Source organism: Passer domesticus, chromosome 7, assembly GCF_036417665.1.
Source record: "Passer domesticus isolate bPasDom1 chromosome 7, bPasDom1.hap1, whole genome shotgun sequence".
Lineage (NCBI taxonomy): Eukaryota > Metazoa > Chordata > Aves > Passeriformes > Passeridae > Passer > Passer domesticus.
The window spans coordinates 61987997-62000818 of record NC_087480.1 but is presented as its reverse complement, the minus strand read 5'-3'; the positions used below and the strand labels follow the sequence as shown (position 1 = coordinate 62000818).

Below are 12822 nucleotides of genomic sequence, written 5' to 3'. Positions count from 1 at the left end.
ATATGCCAGAATACCAAATAATACCTCATTTCAAGCAGGCTCTGTTTGTTTCATGGGAAACCTGCCAGCCCCTCCAGTTTTTCTCCTCTTATGCAGTTGCAAATCCCATTTAAATCAATCAGTGATTTTTGTGTAAGGAGAATCTGCAGGGCTGGACTCTGAATTTCGGGCTTTACAGTGCTCTTTCTTGCCATTAGTTCTGTCTGGTGGTGAGGAAAGCACCGTGTTCCTGCAGCTGGGGGACTCTGGTGCAGCCCCCTGGAGCAGGGAAGAGCCTGGGGCAAGAGGCTTCACCAAAGCCCAGCTGCTCTTCCTCCTCCCTGTTCCTGCAATTCCTTCCAAACTCTAAAGGGCTGTGGAAAGGTGATGCAGATTTCGGGTAGCAGATCCTGGATCATGGCAAATTTAACCTCTAAACCCTGTTGGGAGAAGATCTGTGTTTGTTCTAAGAGCTTTTGGTGCTCGGTGGCCGCTTTGTTGCCCCCCAAATCCCCCACCTGGGATCCCATCTCCATCAGCTGATGGGAATCACCCTCCAGCAGCCAGCCCCAGGGCACCAGAGGTTCCTCTGTCCCAGGAACAGACACAGAACAGATACAGGGCTATCAGGCCTTGCTGTGAGTAATTTGGCATCACACAGGTGACTATCTCGAAAATATCAATATATGAAACCTGCTTGTCAGTCAGCTGAAAGCTTTGTGTTCAGAGCACATCGTGGGCATTGCTGCTGCATCCCAGGGCCCAGGCAGGTGTGAAATTGCAGCGTGGCTCCAGGAAAAGCTGGTGTCTGCGTGCAGCCAGCTCCGTGCAGCTGCACCGTTAATTCTGGGTTTCTGTGGGAGCCCACAGCCCAGCACACTGGGAATTACATCCTGGGGGAAAGAGCTGCCTTCCAGTGCTGCCCTCACCTGCTGCTTCAGACAGGTGAGCTCTGTGCTTGTAAATCACCCCGTGAAGGCTCATCCCCCGAGTGAATGTGTGGAATTAGGTAAACATTCCTGTTTAAGCTGAACGAGAGGCTCAGGGTGTGCTCAGTGACATTCAGCGTGTTCAGAGCCTGCATCGTCATTCCAGCAGAATGTTTGAACACACTAAATCATATTATTCACTGCTTGCTGAAGAGATGCATTATTTAATATCAAGAAAGCTGCTTTCTATCAGCTGAAAAATAGGACTGGAACTAGGTCGTTTTTAGTCCATTGATTCCCACTCTCTAAGCCGGCATGTAAAATACAAGAATGTTTTTGTCCTGATACTGTATTGCCTACAAGCCTTCTGTCAGTGGGGATTTCAATATTAATGAGTTTTCCCACGAATATGAGAAGCCCACTTAGGAGAAGAAGCTGCTCTGAGAATCCTGAATATTTTACAATATCACACATCGATCAGTTGGCTGGAATTTCACATTTTAACCAAGGAGTGCTTCTGAGAGATGCCAGGAAGGCAGAGCAGGGCCAGGTGTGAAATGGCTTCTGGAGGCTGTGAGAAGGGTGGAGGATGTGGAGGTGGGGAGATGCTCAGCCTCCTGCTGCTGCTGCTGCTGCTGCTTTCTCCCCATGCCGGGGGTGAGCCAGGAGTTCCTCCCCTCTCTGAGGGGGGCTCACCCTGCAGGGAGGTCCTCAGCATCCAGGGATCCTTGAGCTGGGCGTGTGTCAGTGTCCAGATCAGTTTCTGGTTGTGTCAGGTGTTGTTGTGTGCAGGAACTCCAGCGTGGAACCTGGGAACACGGGAAGGGCTCTTCCCAGTACAGCTCTAACTTCCCGCAGTTAATGGGGTGTGAAACACAGATATCCACAGAATCAGGGAATGTCCTGAGCTGTAGGGACCCACAGGGATCAGTGATCCAGCCCCTGCCCTGCACAGACAGCCGAAACCCCACCCTGGTTATCCCTGGAGCGCTGTCCAAACCCTCCTGGAGCTCTGGCTGTGCCCATTCCCTGGGGATCTGGGCAGTGCCAGCACCCCCTGGGGATGAACCTGTCCCAAAATCCGCCCTAACCCCCTGTCCCAGCTCCAGCTGTTCCCTTGTTCTCTATACAACCTATTTACACCTTCCCTGTGACTGAGACAAGTCCCAGCTCTGACTGAGAGAAGACAAGCAGGAGATTCCAGAATGTGATTCACCAGCAGGAAGAGAGCAGTCCGTGTTTTTATTTATCACAGAAGGATATGTTTTAAGTGAAGGTTTGATCAGCCAGAACTGGCTGACTACAGGAATTGTACAGGAATAAATATGCATATATCCATCTCGATGAGATGGGTGCCCATGTGCAGAGATTTAAAATGTATATAGAGCTGTGCATCCAGAACTTCAGGGAGGGCCCAGCCCTGTGTGGAACACGGGGGAGCCTGCAGCTACAGCTGGCAGGGAAGGATCTGACAAACTTGGGTTGTTGAGGGAGGGAAGGCTTGGGGGATTAGGGGACTTGTCAGAAAAAGCCTGTTTGAAAACTCCATGAATATGTCAGTTTTAAAGAAATTCAAATAAAGGCCTGTTGAGTTTTGAGTGGGAAAAAAAATACGTTGGCTTCCTTCCAGGCTCCCCATCTCATTCCAGGCAACACTTTTTCTTTTTTTGTCTTTTCCCTGTCTGAATTTCGCACCAAATGGAAATTTCGGTTCCATGCCAGCTGCATTTAGAGTATCTGTGCAACATGGACATTTTGATGGAGTTGCCAACAATATTTCCAGCCAGGATGGAAAACAACATCCCAGGATGACACAGGATCAGCCATTTCCTCACTCTGATGTTTCCAAGCTGCATCTTTTCCTTTCTCTCACCACAAACAGTTGCAAGGCCCAGTCTGCTGAGGTGGATTTTAAGCTGGGTTTTGTCCTTCTTTAAACTTTCCAGATGAGCTCTTGACATGTCACCAGGCAACTCGTGAAAGGCTGAGTGTGGGTTTTTCCAGGAGGCTCTCTGGGTTAAAGAAAGCAGCACCAAAATCTGTAGAAACACAGCAGCTGAGCCAGGCCTGCATCCTTCCAGCAGCAGGGTGGTGGCAGGTTCAAGCAGCAGCTCTGAACAATTAAATAAATACTCTTTTATCACTGGCACCTGTTCCTGTTCATGGTTTTCAGGAAGCCCAGATTTCAACCGAGCCTCTGAATCCACGGAACAGTGTGGAGCCATCTGATTAAAATTTTAAAGATGCTTTTCATTAAGATGGAAGCTGTGCAAAACATTTTCCCGTTTCCAGCTGCTGAGTCAGACAGCTCCATAAGGAAAGCTGCTGGCACGAGGCAGTGGAAGATGAGCCCAGTGGGTGGGTGGCTCCACACTGAGCCGGGTCCTGGGGTGGCACTGGGTGGCACTGGGACCCCCAGCAGCACCTGTCACTCCACACACAGGGCTGAGATGATGGACCCCGGCCCCTTTTGTGCCCCTCCCTTCGAGGTACATGGCTCAGCTCTGTTTCTCTCCCCACCATGCCCAGATGCTGCCTGCCTGTGCAGTGAGGATTGTCACCGAGCCTTCCTCTGCCCCTGGTGGCTCTGCAGTGTCTGTGTCCCTCAGCTCCACTGCTCAGAGCACCCAGAGTGAGTTCCCTGCGGCTCAGAGAGCAGCTGGCTTTGGGCAGCTCAGCAGGAACAAACAGGGTGTGGGTTTTGGGATGGGAAAACAGGGAGTGACGAGAAAAACCCGCAGGAATCTGCCAGAGCAGAGAGCTCTGCCCAGAGGGAGCCTGCAGGAAGGAGCAATGCCTGCCTGGGGGACCCCAGACCCACAGCCTGCTGTGCCCTTCCCTCCCACCCTGCACAGCCTGTTTGGTGCCCAATTCTCCAGCATCACAGAATATCCTGGGCTGGAAGGGACCACCAGCACCAGTCCAGCTCCCAGCAGCGTTTTACAGAGAGGTGGAAACCCCAGCCTGCTCAATGCAGGTTATCACTGTCCAATTCCCAACCTGAAGGATTGTAGTGCTTAGGGGTTATACACAGCACAAACTAGGAAAAAAAGGATTGGTTTTGAGGCAGAATGTGTCTTTCTGCACGTGTCTCCAAGGCTATCAGAGTCAGTTTTAAGGCATCCATCTCTGTCCCACAAGCACCAAAATACTGTACTAATTGATGGAGATTTTCAAAGGCATGGCTCTTAACAGAACCTGCATGCCTAAAGCTCCCAGCCAGCTTTGAAAAATCTCAGCTGTTGGGGGTTTTTTCCTCTCTTCTGTGTAATAACATATGCAAAGCTGAGCCATAATGTCTCCAAAATCCTCAGGATTAAGCTGAAAAGCGAGTGGGGAAGGCTGGGGCATGAAAAGCTTCCTGATGCAAAATCCTCCAGCAGCAGGAAAAGCTGCAGAGCAGCAGCAGGCAGGAAGGGTGAGGGGCTCTGGAAAGGGACCCCCAGCAGAAACCCAACCCCAAATGGCTCTGGAAATGAGGGGATCATTCCCTCTCAGCCACAGGCAGCTGCAAGAGCTCAGAGTCCTCCCGATGGCAAATCAGCTCCTGCTGCAATCCCAAATAACTCATCCCAGGGAGCAGAGATCAGAGGTAAATGGAACCACAGAACCACAGAATGGCCTGGGTTGGGAGGGACCTTAAACAAATCCCACCCAGTGCCACCCCTGCCATGGCAGGGACAGCTCCCACTGCCCCAGGTGCTCCAGCCCCAGTGTCCAGCCTGGCCTTGGGCACTGCCAGGGATCCAGGGGCAGCCCCAGCTGCTCTGGGCACCCTGTGCCAGGGCTGCCCATTCCAACAGAAGGATCCCTCAGTAGGGTCAGTGCTGGGAGATGGATCCCTTCCCTGGAGCCTCCCCCAGGAGCCACAGCTGCAGGTGACACACACTGTGTTCAGAGTGACAAATCACAAAGCCCTGCATTAAAAGGGGCAGGCACTGAAGCTCCTGTGCCCCACAGCTCTGGGGGATCAGCTGGGAGGAGGAATGGTGGCTCCCACCCAGCACCTGGGCACTCTGGCATTCCTGAGCACCTGGACTCTGGCATTCCTGAGGCCCTGGGCACTGGCACTCCTAAGCACCTGGGCACTCTGGCATTCCTGAGCACCTGGACTCTGGCACTCCTGAGCACCTGGGCACTCTGGCATTCCTGAGCACCTGGGCACCGGCATTCCTGAGCACCTGGACTCTGGCACTCCTGAGCACCTGGGCACTCTGGCATTCCTGAGCACCTGGACTCTGGCACTCCTGAGCACCTGGGCACTCTGGCATTCCTGAGCACCTGGACTCTGGCACTCCTGAGCACCTGGGCACTCTGGCATTCCTGAGCACCTGGACTCTGGCACTCCTGAGCACCTGGGCACTCTGGCATTCCTGAGCACCTGGGCACTGGCATTCCTGAGGCCCTGGGCACTGGCATTCCTGAGCACCTGGGCACTCTGGCACTCCTGAGCACCTGGGCACTCTGGCATTCCTGAGCACCTGGGCACTGGCATTCCTGAGGCCCTGGGCACTGGCATTCCTGAGCGCCTGGGCACTCTGGCATTCCTGAGCACCTGGACTCTGGCACTCCTGAGCACCTGGGCACTCTGGCATTCCTGAGCACCTGGACTCTGCCATTCCTGAGCACCTGGGCACTGGCATTCCTGAGCACCTGGACTCTGGCACTCCTGAGCACCTGGACTCTGGCACTCCTGAGGCCCTGGACTCTGGCATTCCAGAGCACCTGGGCACTGGCACTCCTGCCATGGGGACAGCCCCGTGCTGGCTGCAGCCCAGCCTGGCTCAGGGAAGGTCTCAATCAAGTTGAAAAGTAGCAACAATTTCACTGGGGCAGTGTTTGAACGCTCTGGAGCTCCATGAATTGTTAATGTCACGTCAAGGGCTGGAGACAAACGCTCCTGGCTCTGAAGAGCAAATAGCTCAGCCTGCCGTGAGTGATGTTTGTTCCCTGCACACACAGCCCCTGGAAATTGCAATCATCCCTCACCAGGGGCTCAGCTGCAGCCAGGGAAGGGTGGCCACGGCCTGGGCTGCTGCTGTGGGGATTGCCAGGGCAGCTGCAGTGCCCAGACAGGGCTGGGGTGCTGCAGGAATGGCTCTGGGGCAGTTCAGGTGGACCCCTGGAATGGAGGGGACTTTCCCTGTGCCCTTCAGTTTGAGCTGGACCTGGGAGCTGGCACAGCTCTCAGCCACTCAATCCCAAATCCAGGGGGCTGGAAAAGCCCCCCCAGATCATCAAGTCCAGTCCCTGACCCCTGCCCACCCTGTCCCCAGCCCAGAGCTCTGGGTGCCACCTCCAGGGATTCCCTGGGCACCTCCAGGGATGGGCACTCCAACCCTCCCGGGGCAGTTCCAGTGCCTTTCCATGGGGAAATTCCTGCTAGTGTCCACTCTGAGCCTGCCCTGAGAAACCCCCCTTTCCATGGGGAAATCCCTGCTGTGCCCACCCTGAGCCTGCCCCGAGGCTGTCAGGATTCAAGGTGCCACTGGAACTTCTGGAACCAGCAAACACTTGGACTTGGTTGTTTATTTCAGCCACCACCTTCTCCTAATCAAAACACTATTGGTTATTAATTCCGTGGCTGTATGGGCACAGTTTGGGAATACATTTCCATGGCTAAGGGGGTTTTTAATATTCCTGTAAAAAGAGAGGAATACAGTCAGAAATGTGACCAAGAGGAACCCACCAGAAATGCTTAAGAAAATCAAGAGAAATCTGAATAAACCCCATATCTTAGAAATCATCTGCCAGCCACCTCAGTGGAAGATTTGCTGAAAGGCTACCAGCACTTCCAGCCAAAAATTTCCTTCCCATGCACCCAGAAAGGGAGAGAACTCATGTTCCAGCCTGCTTAGCTCCACATCCTTTTTCAAGAGCACAAGAATGATGCGGAAACCGTGCAGAAACTGGAAAGCTCAGTGTAAAAAATTATCATTCACGCTGCTGTATGACATTGCCTCAACACAGCAGAACCAACAAAGCCTTCCTGATATATGAGAACTATCAAAGATTGCCACTGAACACGGAGATTTAATGTGCTGCTTAATTCAAGAGCTTATTTACAATGTCACACGTCACTTGGAGAAAAATGGCTCTGACAACCAATCATTTAAAATATAGGAAGAATGTTTAACAAAAGGTCAGAAGTACAAATATTTTACATATTAACTACTAATAAATTCATTTCCTCTCAAAGTTAGGAGGATCAGCAAATGTCTCCAAAGCCATTTGCAATATTTCAGCACAAGACCCAACCTCTAATTACCAATGTAAGTTGTAAATAATTGTCAAGCATGCAGATGAGCCAAAAATTCTCTCAAATTAAAGTAATTAGCTCCCAAGTCAAATTTTTCTGTCACATTAAAACGCTTTTCCTTGTCTCCAGTGTGACACTTACAAATGAGAGCCACATTGTCAGGGAAGCAGTTATTGTAGGCTGCCAGAGTGATGCCTGAAGAACCTGAGCTCCCCAGCAGCCGAGGTTTTCCCTGCATGGCTGTGCTGCTCACCCACGTGCCAGGGGGAATTCATCCAGCTGGGACCCTGGCAGGGGGCTCCAGAGCTCCCCCATCCCTTGGTGTGGGAGCATCCCTCGTGGAGAGCCTCAGTGCCTGCCCCTTCCTGGGTCTCCTTCCCTGAGGAGCCTTTCCAGCCCGCCTGGCCTGGGACAGGGATGGGGGAAAGGGGATGGCAATGGGAATGGGAATGGGAATGGGAATGGGAATGGGAATGGGAATGGGAAAGGGGATGGCAATGGGAATGGGAATGGGAATGGGAATGGGAATGGGAATGGGAATGGGAATGGGAATGGGAAAGGGGATGGCAATGGGAATGGGAATGGGAATGGGAATGGGAATGGGAATGGGAATGGGAATGGGAATGGGAAAGGGGATGGCAATGGGAATGGGATTGGGGATGGGGATGAGCAGCTTGCTTCTCCCAGTGCTTTCTCTGGCACTTTCATGGTTTATTCTCAATGTCCCCTTAACAAAAGCTGTGTTTGCCACGTGCAGTGGAGGATCCTGAGCTGTTTTCCTGTTTCATTTTGGGTTCCCAGAGTCAGGCTTGGTTTGCATTTAACTTCAGGCTAAACAAGGTTGTGTTTGCTGCAGATGAAGCCAGAATCAGGGTGGATGTGGGGGAGATGGAGTGCCAGCCCTGAGCACGTCCCATCCCGAGCAGCTGTGTGACCAGGGGCTGCACAGAGCCCTGGAACAACACAGGACTGGCCTGCTCCCTTCCAGGGATCCTTCCAGGGCTGCTCCCCCCAACAGCTGTTGCTATTGCACTTCTTCCAGGGGTTTAGGCTCAGAAACCCAAGCTGGATGTGTGGTTTGCTTTGCCCTGAGGTGCCAGGAGCAGTAAATCTGCAGGGTTCTTCCAAGGGGAGGGACAGGCTGAGCCTTACTCAGCATCTCATCCTGGAGATGAGGAAAGGCTCACCCCAGAGGGTGCTGGCACTGCCCATGCTCCCAGGGAACGGGCACATTCCCAAGGCTGCCAGGGCTGCTCCAGGAGAGTTTGGGCAGTGCAGGAAGGCCCAGGGGCCAGGGCTTGGGACCGTGGGTGGCAGGGTGTGCTCCTGCTGCCCAGAGCCACCCAGGCCCTGCTCCCTTGCTGCTTTCTGCATCTCCTCTGCTGGTTGGAGGGGTGAGGGGTGACCCCATCAGCACAGGTCCATCCCAGGGATCCAGACCTCCTCTGTCAGTGCCAGCCAGCTCACTCCTCAGGGCTGCTCCCATCCGTCACTGCAGAGCTCCTCAGGGCTGTTCCACTCTCCCAACACGACTGCACTCCCCAGCCACACAGAGAAATGGGACACGGCTCCGGTACAAAGGATGATCTATAAAGCCAAATCTCATTCTGTTCCCTCGCAGTAATTTTCCTCATAAATACTTCTGGGGACTGTGAAGTATTCCTCGCAGCAGCAGCAGCACCCGAGTCCATCAGGGCTGTGCTGTTTCATCCCACTCCACTCCGAGCTCTCCTGCCTCATTCATCCCTCCAGCCATCACAGGGACTCTGCTCCCTGCAGCATTCAGGGAAGGTGCTCTCTTTGATGCCACAGGTTTATCTGTGTCTCAGTGGAGCTCCACTCCAGACACACCTGAGCAGAGTGAGGCTGGAGATGGGGGTGCTCTGGAGCTGTCACTGCAGCTTGTCCTGCCCTGTCAGAGCAGCACCGCTGCCTGCTCCTGGCACACCGGGCACGTTCACAGGATCCTGGAATGCTCTGGCCTGGGAGGGGCTGCAGGGATCACCCAGTGCCACCCTGCCCTGGCAGGGACACCTCCCACTGTCCCAGGTGCTCCAGCCTGGCCTTGGGCACTGCCAGGGATCCAGGGGCAGCCACAGCTGCTCTGGGAATTCTGTTCCAGCCCCTGCCCACCCTGCCAGGAACAATTCCTCATTCCCAGTATCCCATCCAGCCCTGCCCTCTGGCAGTGGGAGCCATTCCCTGTGTCCTGTCCCTCCATCCTTGTCTCCAGCTCTCCTGGAGCCCCTTTAGGGGCTCTGAGCTCTCCCTGGATCCTTCTCCTCCCCATGACTGAGCAGAACCCACAGAGAGATTTTTATGTACCAGGGAGTGAGGAATCACTCAGGGCTCTGGAGCAGTTGCTGGCTGGGAAATGCTTTGTTCCAAGGGTTATTTGAGAGCCCCAGCCCCCTCTGTCCCCCCTGAGCCCCCATCCCAGCCCGCTGTCCCTCTGTGCCCAGTGAGCTGTCAGCCCTGGAACAGCTCTGCTTTGAGCCACCCTCACAAGCGAGAGTGATCTGACTTTACAATCTCCAGTGCTGGGTGTATTTTTAGCAGTCTGAAATGAGTCTGTGGCTGTTTACAGTGTTTAGCACGAGGCATTTGTGGGGAAAGGTGACTCTGACTGCTGTGGAGGGCAGGCAGGGGACCTGAGTGTCCTTCTGCCAGCCACGGCCAGGGCTCCCAGAGCCCCACAATTTGGGATTCCACAGCTGCTGGCCATGGTTACCATGTGTTCATTGCTTGACTCTTTTTTCCAGCCTGTAAATATCATGTTTTATATTTTACCTCAGTCAAAATCAGCATCAGGATCAGTTTTGCATTGGACACAGGGCACATCCCAGCTGGGGTCTTCATGACTGGAACAGGAGATGCTTCTGTCCCATTTTCTGTGTGTACACAAACACGGGCTGGGATAATATTTCACTTTAAGTCATTGCTGGTGGCACATCCAAAGAGTTTAAATTACTAAGCTTTCAGATCTTGGCACAACAACCAGCTGATTTTTGCTTCTGCAGTTCTAGCAATCATATTTTAGTCCTTGTTTTCCCATTTTAAGACTCACAAAATGCTTTTTTATTCATTTAAATTTGAAATAAGGACAAATCAGCATTTCATTTCCCAGCTCCTGCCCCGCCAGCAGCCCTGTGTGAATGCTGATGGACAGGGCCTGATAACACCCCCCTCTTATCAACCCCATCACTCTTCTGGGGCTCATCTCCTGAATCTTTCTGCCAACACTCCCATCCCAGAGGATGATAAGCACCTGGCACTTCCCAGCTTTATCCTCCCCAGCTCTGGCTTATCCAGGGGCAGAGCCAGCTCTTGGACAGCTCCTGCAATATTCCGTGTCCTTCCTCAAGGATTTTCTGAGAGATTTGTCTGAGCAGTGCTGATCTCTTCTTGACAGATAACACAGAACAGCAGGATTTGACTGCAGCCCCACGACCCAGGGATGGGCTGAGCCCAGTCTGTGCCCCGGGCTGGGACAGCTCCTGGAGGGGAGGCTGGGGAGGGGCAGGCTCACAGGACATTGCTGCCACAACCCTGGTCCCTGCAGCTTCCAGCCCTGCCTGGGCAGCTGTGCCGGGGCTGGACAGCCCTTTCCAGGAAGGGATTTCCCTAAAATCCCACCTAAACCTGCCCTGGCCCAGCCTGGGGCCGTTCCCTCTGCTCCTGTCCCTGTTCCTGGAGCACAGCCCGACCCCCCGGCTGTCCCCTCCTGGCAGGAGCTGTGCAGAGCCACAAGGGCCCCTGAGCCTCCTGTGCTCCAGGCTGAGCCCCTTCCCAGCTCCTCAGGGATTCTCCAGCCCCTTCCCAGCTCCTCAGGGATTCTCCAGCCCCTTCCCAGCTCCTCAGGGATTCTCCAGCCCCTTCCCAGCTCCTCAGGGATTCTCCAGCCCCTTCCCAGCTCCTCAGGGATTCTGCAGCTCCTTCCCAGCTCCCCCAGGGATTCTCCAGCCCCTTCCCAGCTCCATTCCCTGCCCTGGACATGCTCCAGCTCCTCCATGTCCTTTGTGTCTTGAGGGGCCCAGAACTGCCCCAAAGCTGATCCAGAACTGACCCAGAGCTGACCCAGAGCTGACCCAGAGCTGGCCCTGGGCTGGGGATGCCCCAGAGCCGAGCCCAGCACAGGAAGGATGTTTTAAACCCGGCCAGGGTCGGAGGAGCACGGGCTGGAGAGAACCTGCAGTGCCCACAGGCCTGCCCCAAAGGCATTCCCACCTTTCTGCAGCCCCAGCCTTCTGCAGGCGCTGCCTTGGTGCCAAAGCCTCCACCCTGCTCCCACTTCAGTGATCCATTCACCTTCTCTCCCGCCTCTCCACCCCAGAGCAGCTCCTGCTGGCACTCAGCCTCAGCATGACTGCACCTGCATGAGGCTAAACACGTCCCCTGATCCATTTCCAGAAAGGTTTTGTTCCAGGTTTTGTTGTCCCGAGGCCAAGCTTTGCCCAGTGCTCCCTGGCCTCTCCCCTGGCCAGAGGAGCTGGCTCCAGGGCTCTGCAGGCTCCCTCTGCCCATCACCACTGCTGCTCCCTAACAGAGTCTTTTACACACTGTCGACCTGCTCCTCCACAGCCATAAATCCTCCAGCAGCTTCAAGTGGAACAGAATGTAGAGATGTTATCCCTAGGCCTCGCCGAGCCTTCTGAGGCCCATTATCTCCCCATCTTTTCTTTTAAAAGAACGTTATTTGACAGCCTAGCCTTTCTCATCCTTCTTTTCTGCCTTACTGCTCTGACCTTGAGTTAGTTTATTCCTTCCTTCTCTGTATGTTTTAAATGTTGCACCAAAAAATCCAATTTATTAAGGCTTTCCTTTAGTAAATGATTAACCTGAATATGGTTAAATGAAATGCTTATTAACATCTCCCTGCATAATCCATTTAACAGAATTAGTCTTGCTTATTCACACAACCTAAAGGGGTCTGTGCTTTTGTCTACACAGCATCAGCATTAAAGCTTATAATTATTTCTGGTTAATGCAGCCCTTGGTGCTAGGAAATGCTGGTTTGTGTGTTCCAGCATAGCACTTCTCCTAATCTCCTGTATTAATTAGAGATACTGATATAATATTACTTTGTTCCTTTCTATTCAGCACCAGGAGAGATGTCTGAATATAATCCTATCTGTGCTAAGGGTGTCTTAAATATTTCCACAAGTGCTGGCTGGTGTAAAACATTGGGATTAGGTCCAATAATCCCTAAATTGGAAGGAAGGAGAGCTTACAAAGGCACGTGGGCCCCGAGGTGTGCCTGGCACTGGGGGGTGCCACGGCCCAGGCAGGGATTTCTCCTTGCCCCGAGGGGACATTTAAAGTCCCCTCTGACCTCAGTTTCCACCCCCAGCCCTGAGGGTCCCTCCCCAGCCCCCGGGGATGCTCTGAGTGTGTCCCCTGTCCCTTTCCAGAGGGATGCAGCCACTCTGGCTCTGAGCAAAATCTGACTTACAAAATGAAAGTAAATTATTACCCCCAGTGGCTGCAGCTGACATTTTAAACTCGTCGTGTCTTCTGAATCCTGGGTCATTTGGTATTTCAGACATCAGGCTGCTCGTGGAGCTTGTTTTAATCTTTTCCTAGATGGAAATTCACTTTCTTTTCAGGCATTTCAAGGTGTCACTCCCCGGGCTCTGAGGTGAATTTGCAGCACCA

The 12822-nt window shown here is 53.3% G+C and overlaps 1 protein-coding gene across 7 annotated transcripts in view; it reads left to right on the top strand.

Annotated features, from left to right (window-relative positions):
* NEGR1 (neuronal growth regulator 1) overlaps window positions 1-12822 on the top strand; it is a 187419-nt gene that overhangs the window by 154375 nt on the left and 20222 nt on the right. For 2 of the 7 annotated variants that reach the window (XM_064429214.1, XM_064429215.1), the window contains one exon: window positions 2855-3048. The exons of 3 other annotated variants lie outside the window; for them this stretch is intronic. In XM_064429214.1, coding sequence (XP_064285284.1) covers window positions 2855-3033 — 179 coding nt within the window. In that variant the 3' untranslated portion in view covers window positions 3034-3048. Of the gene's footprint in view, window positions 1-2619; window positions 2813-2854; window positions 3049-12822 lie in introns of those variants that run through there. 2 more of the 7 variants (XM_064429218.1, XM_064429219.1) reach the window with 2 other exon arrangements.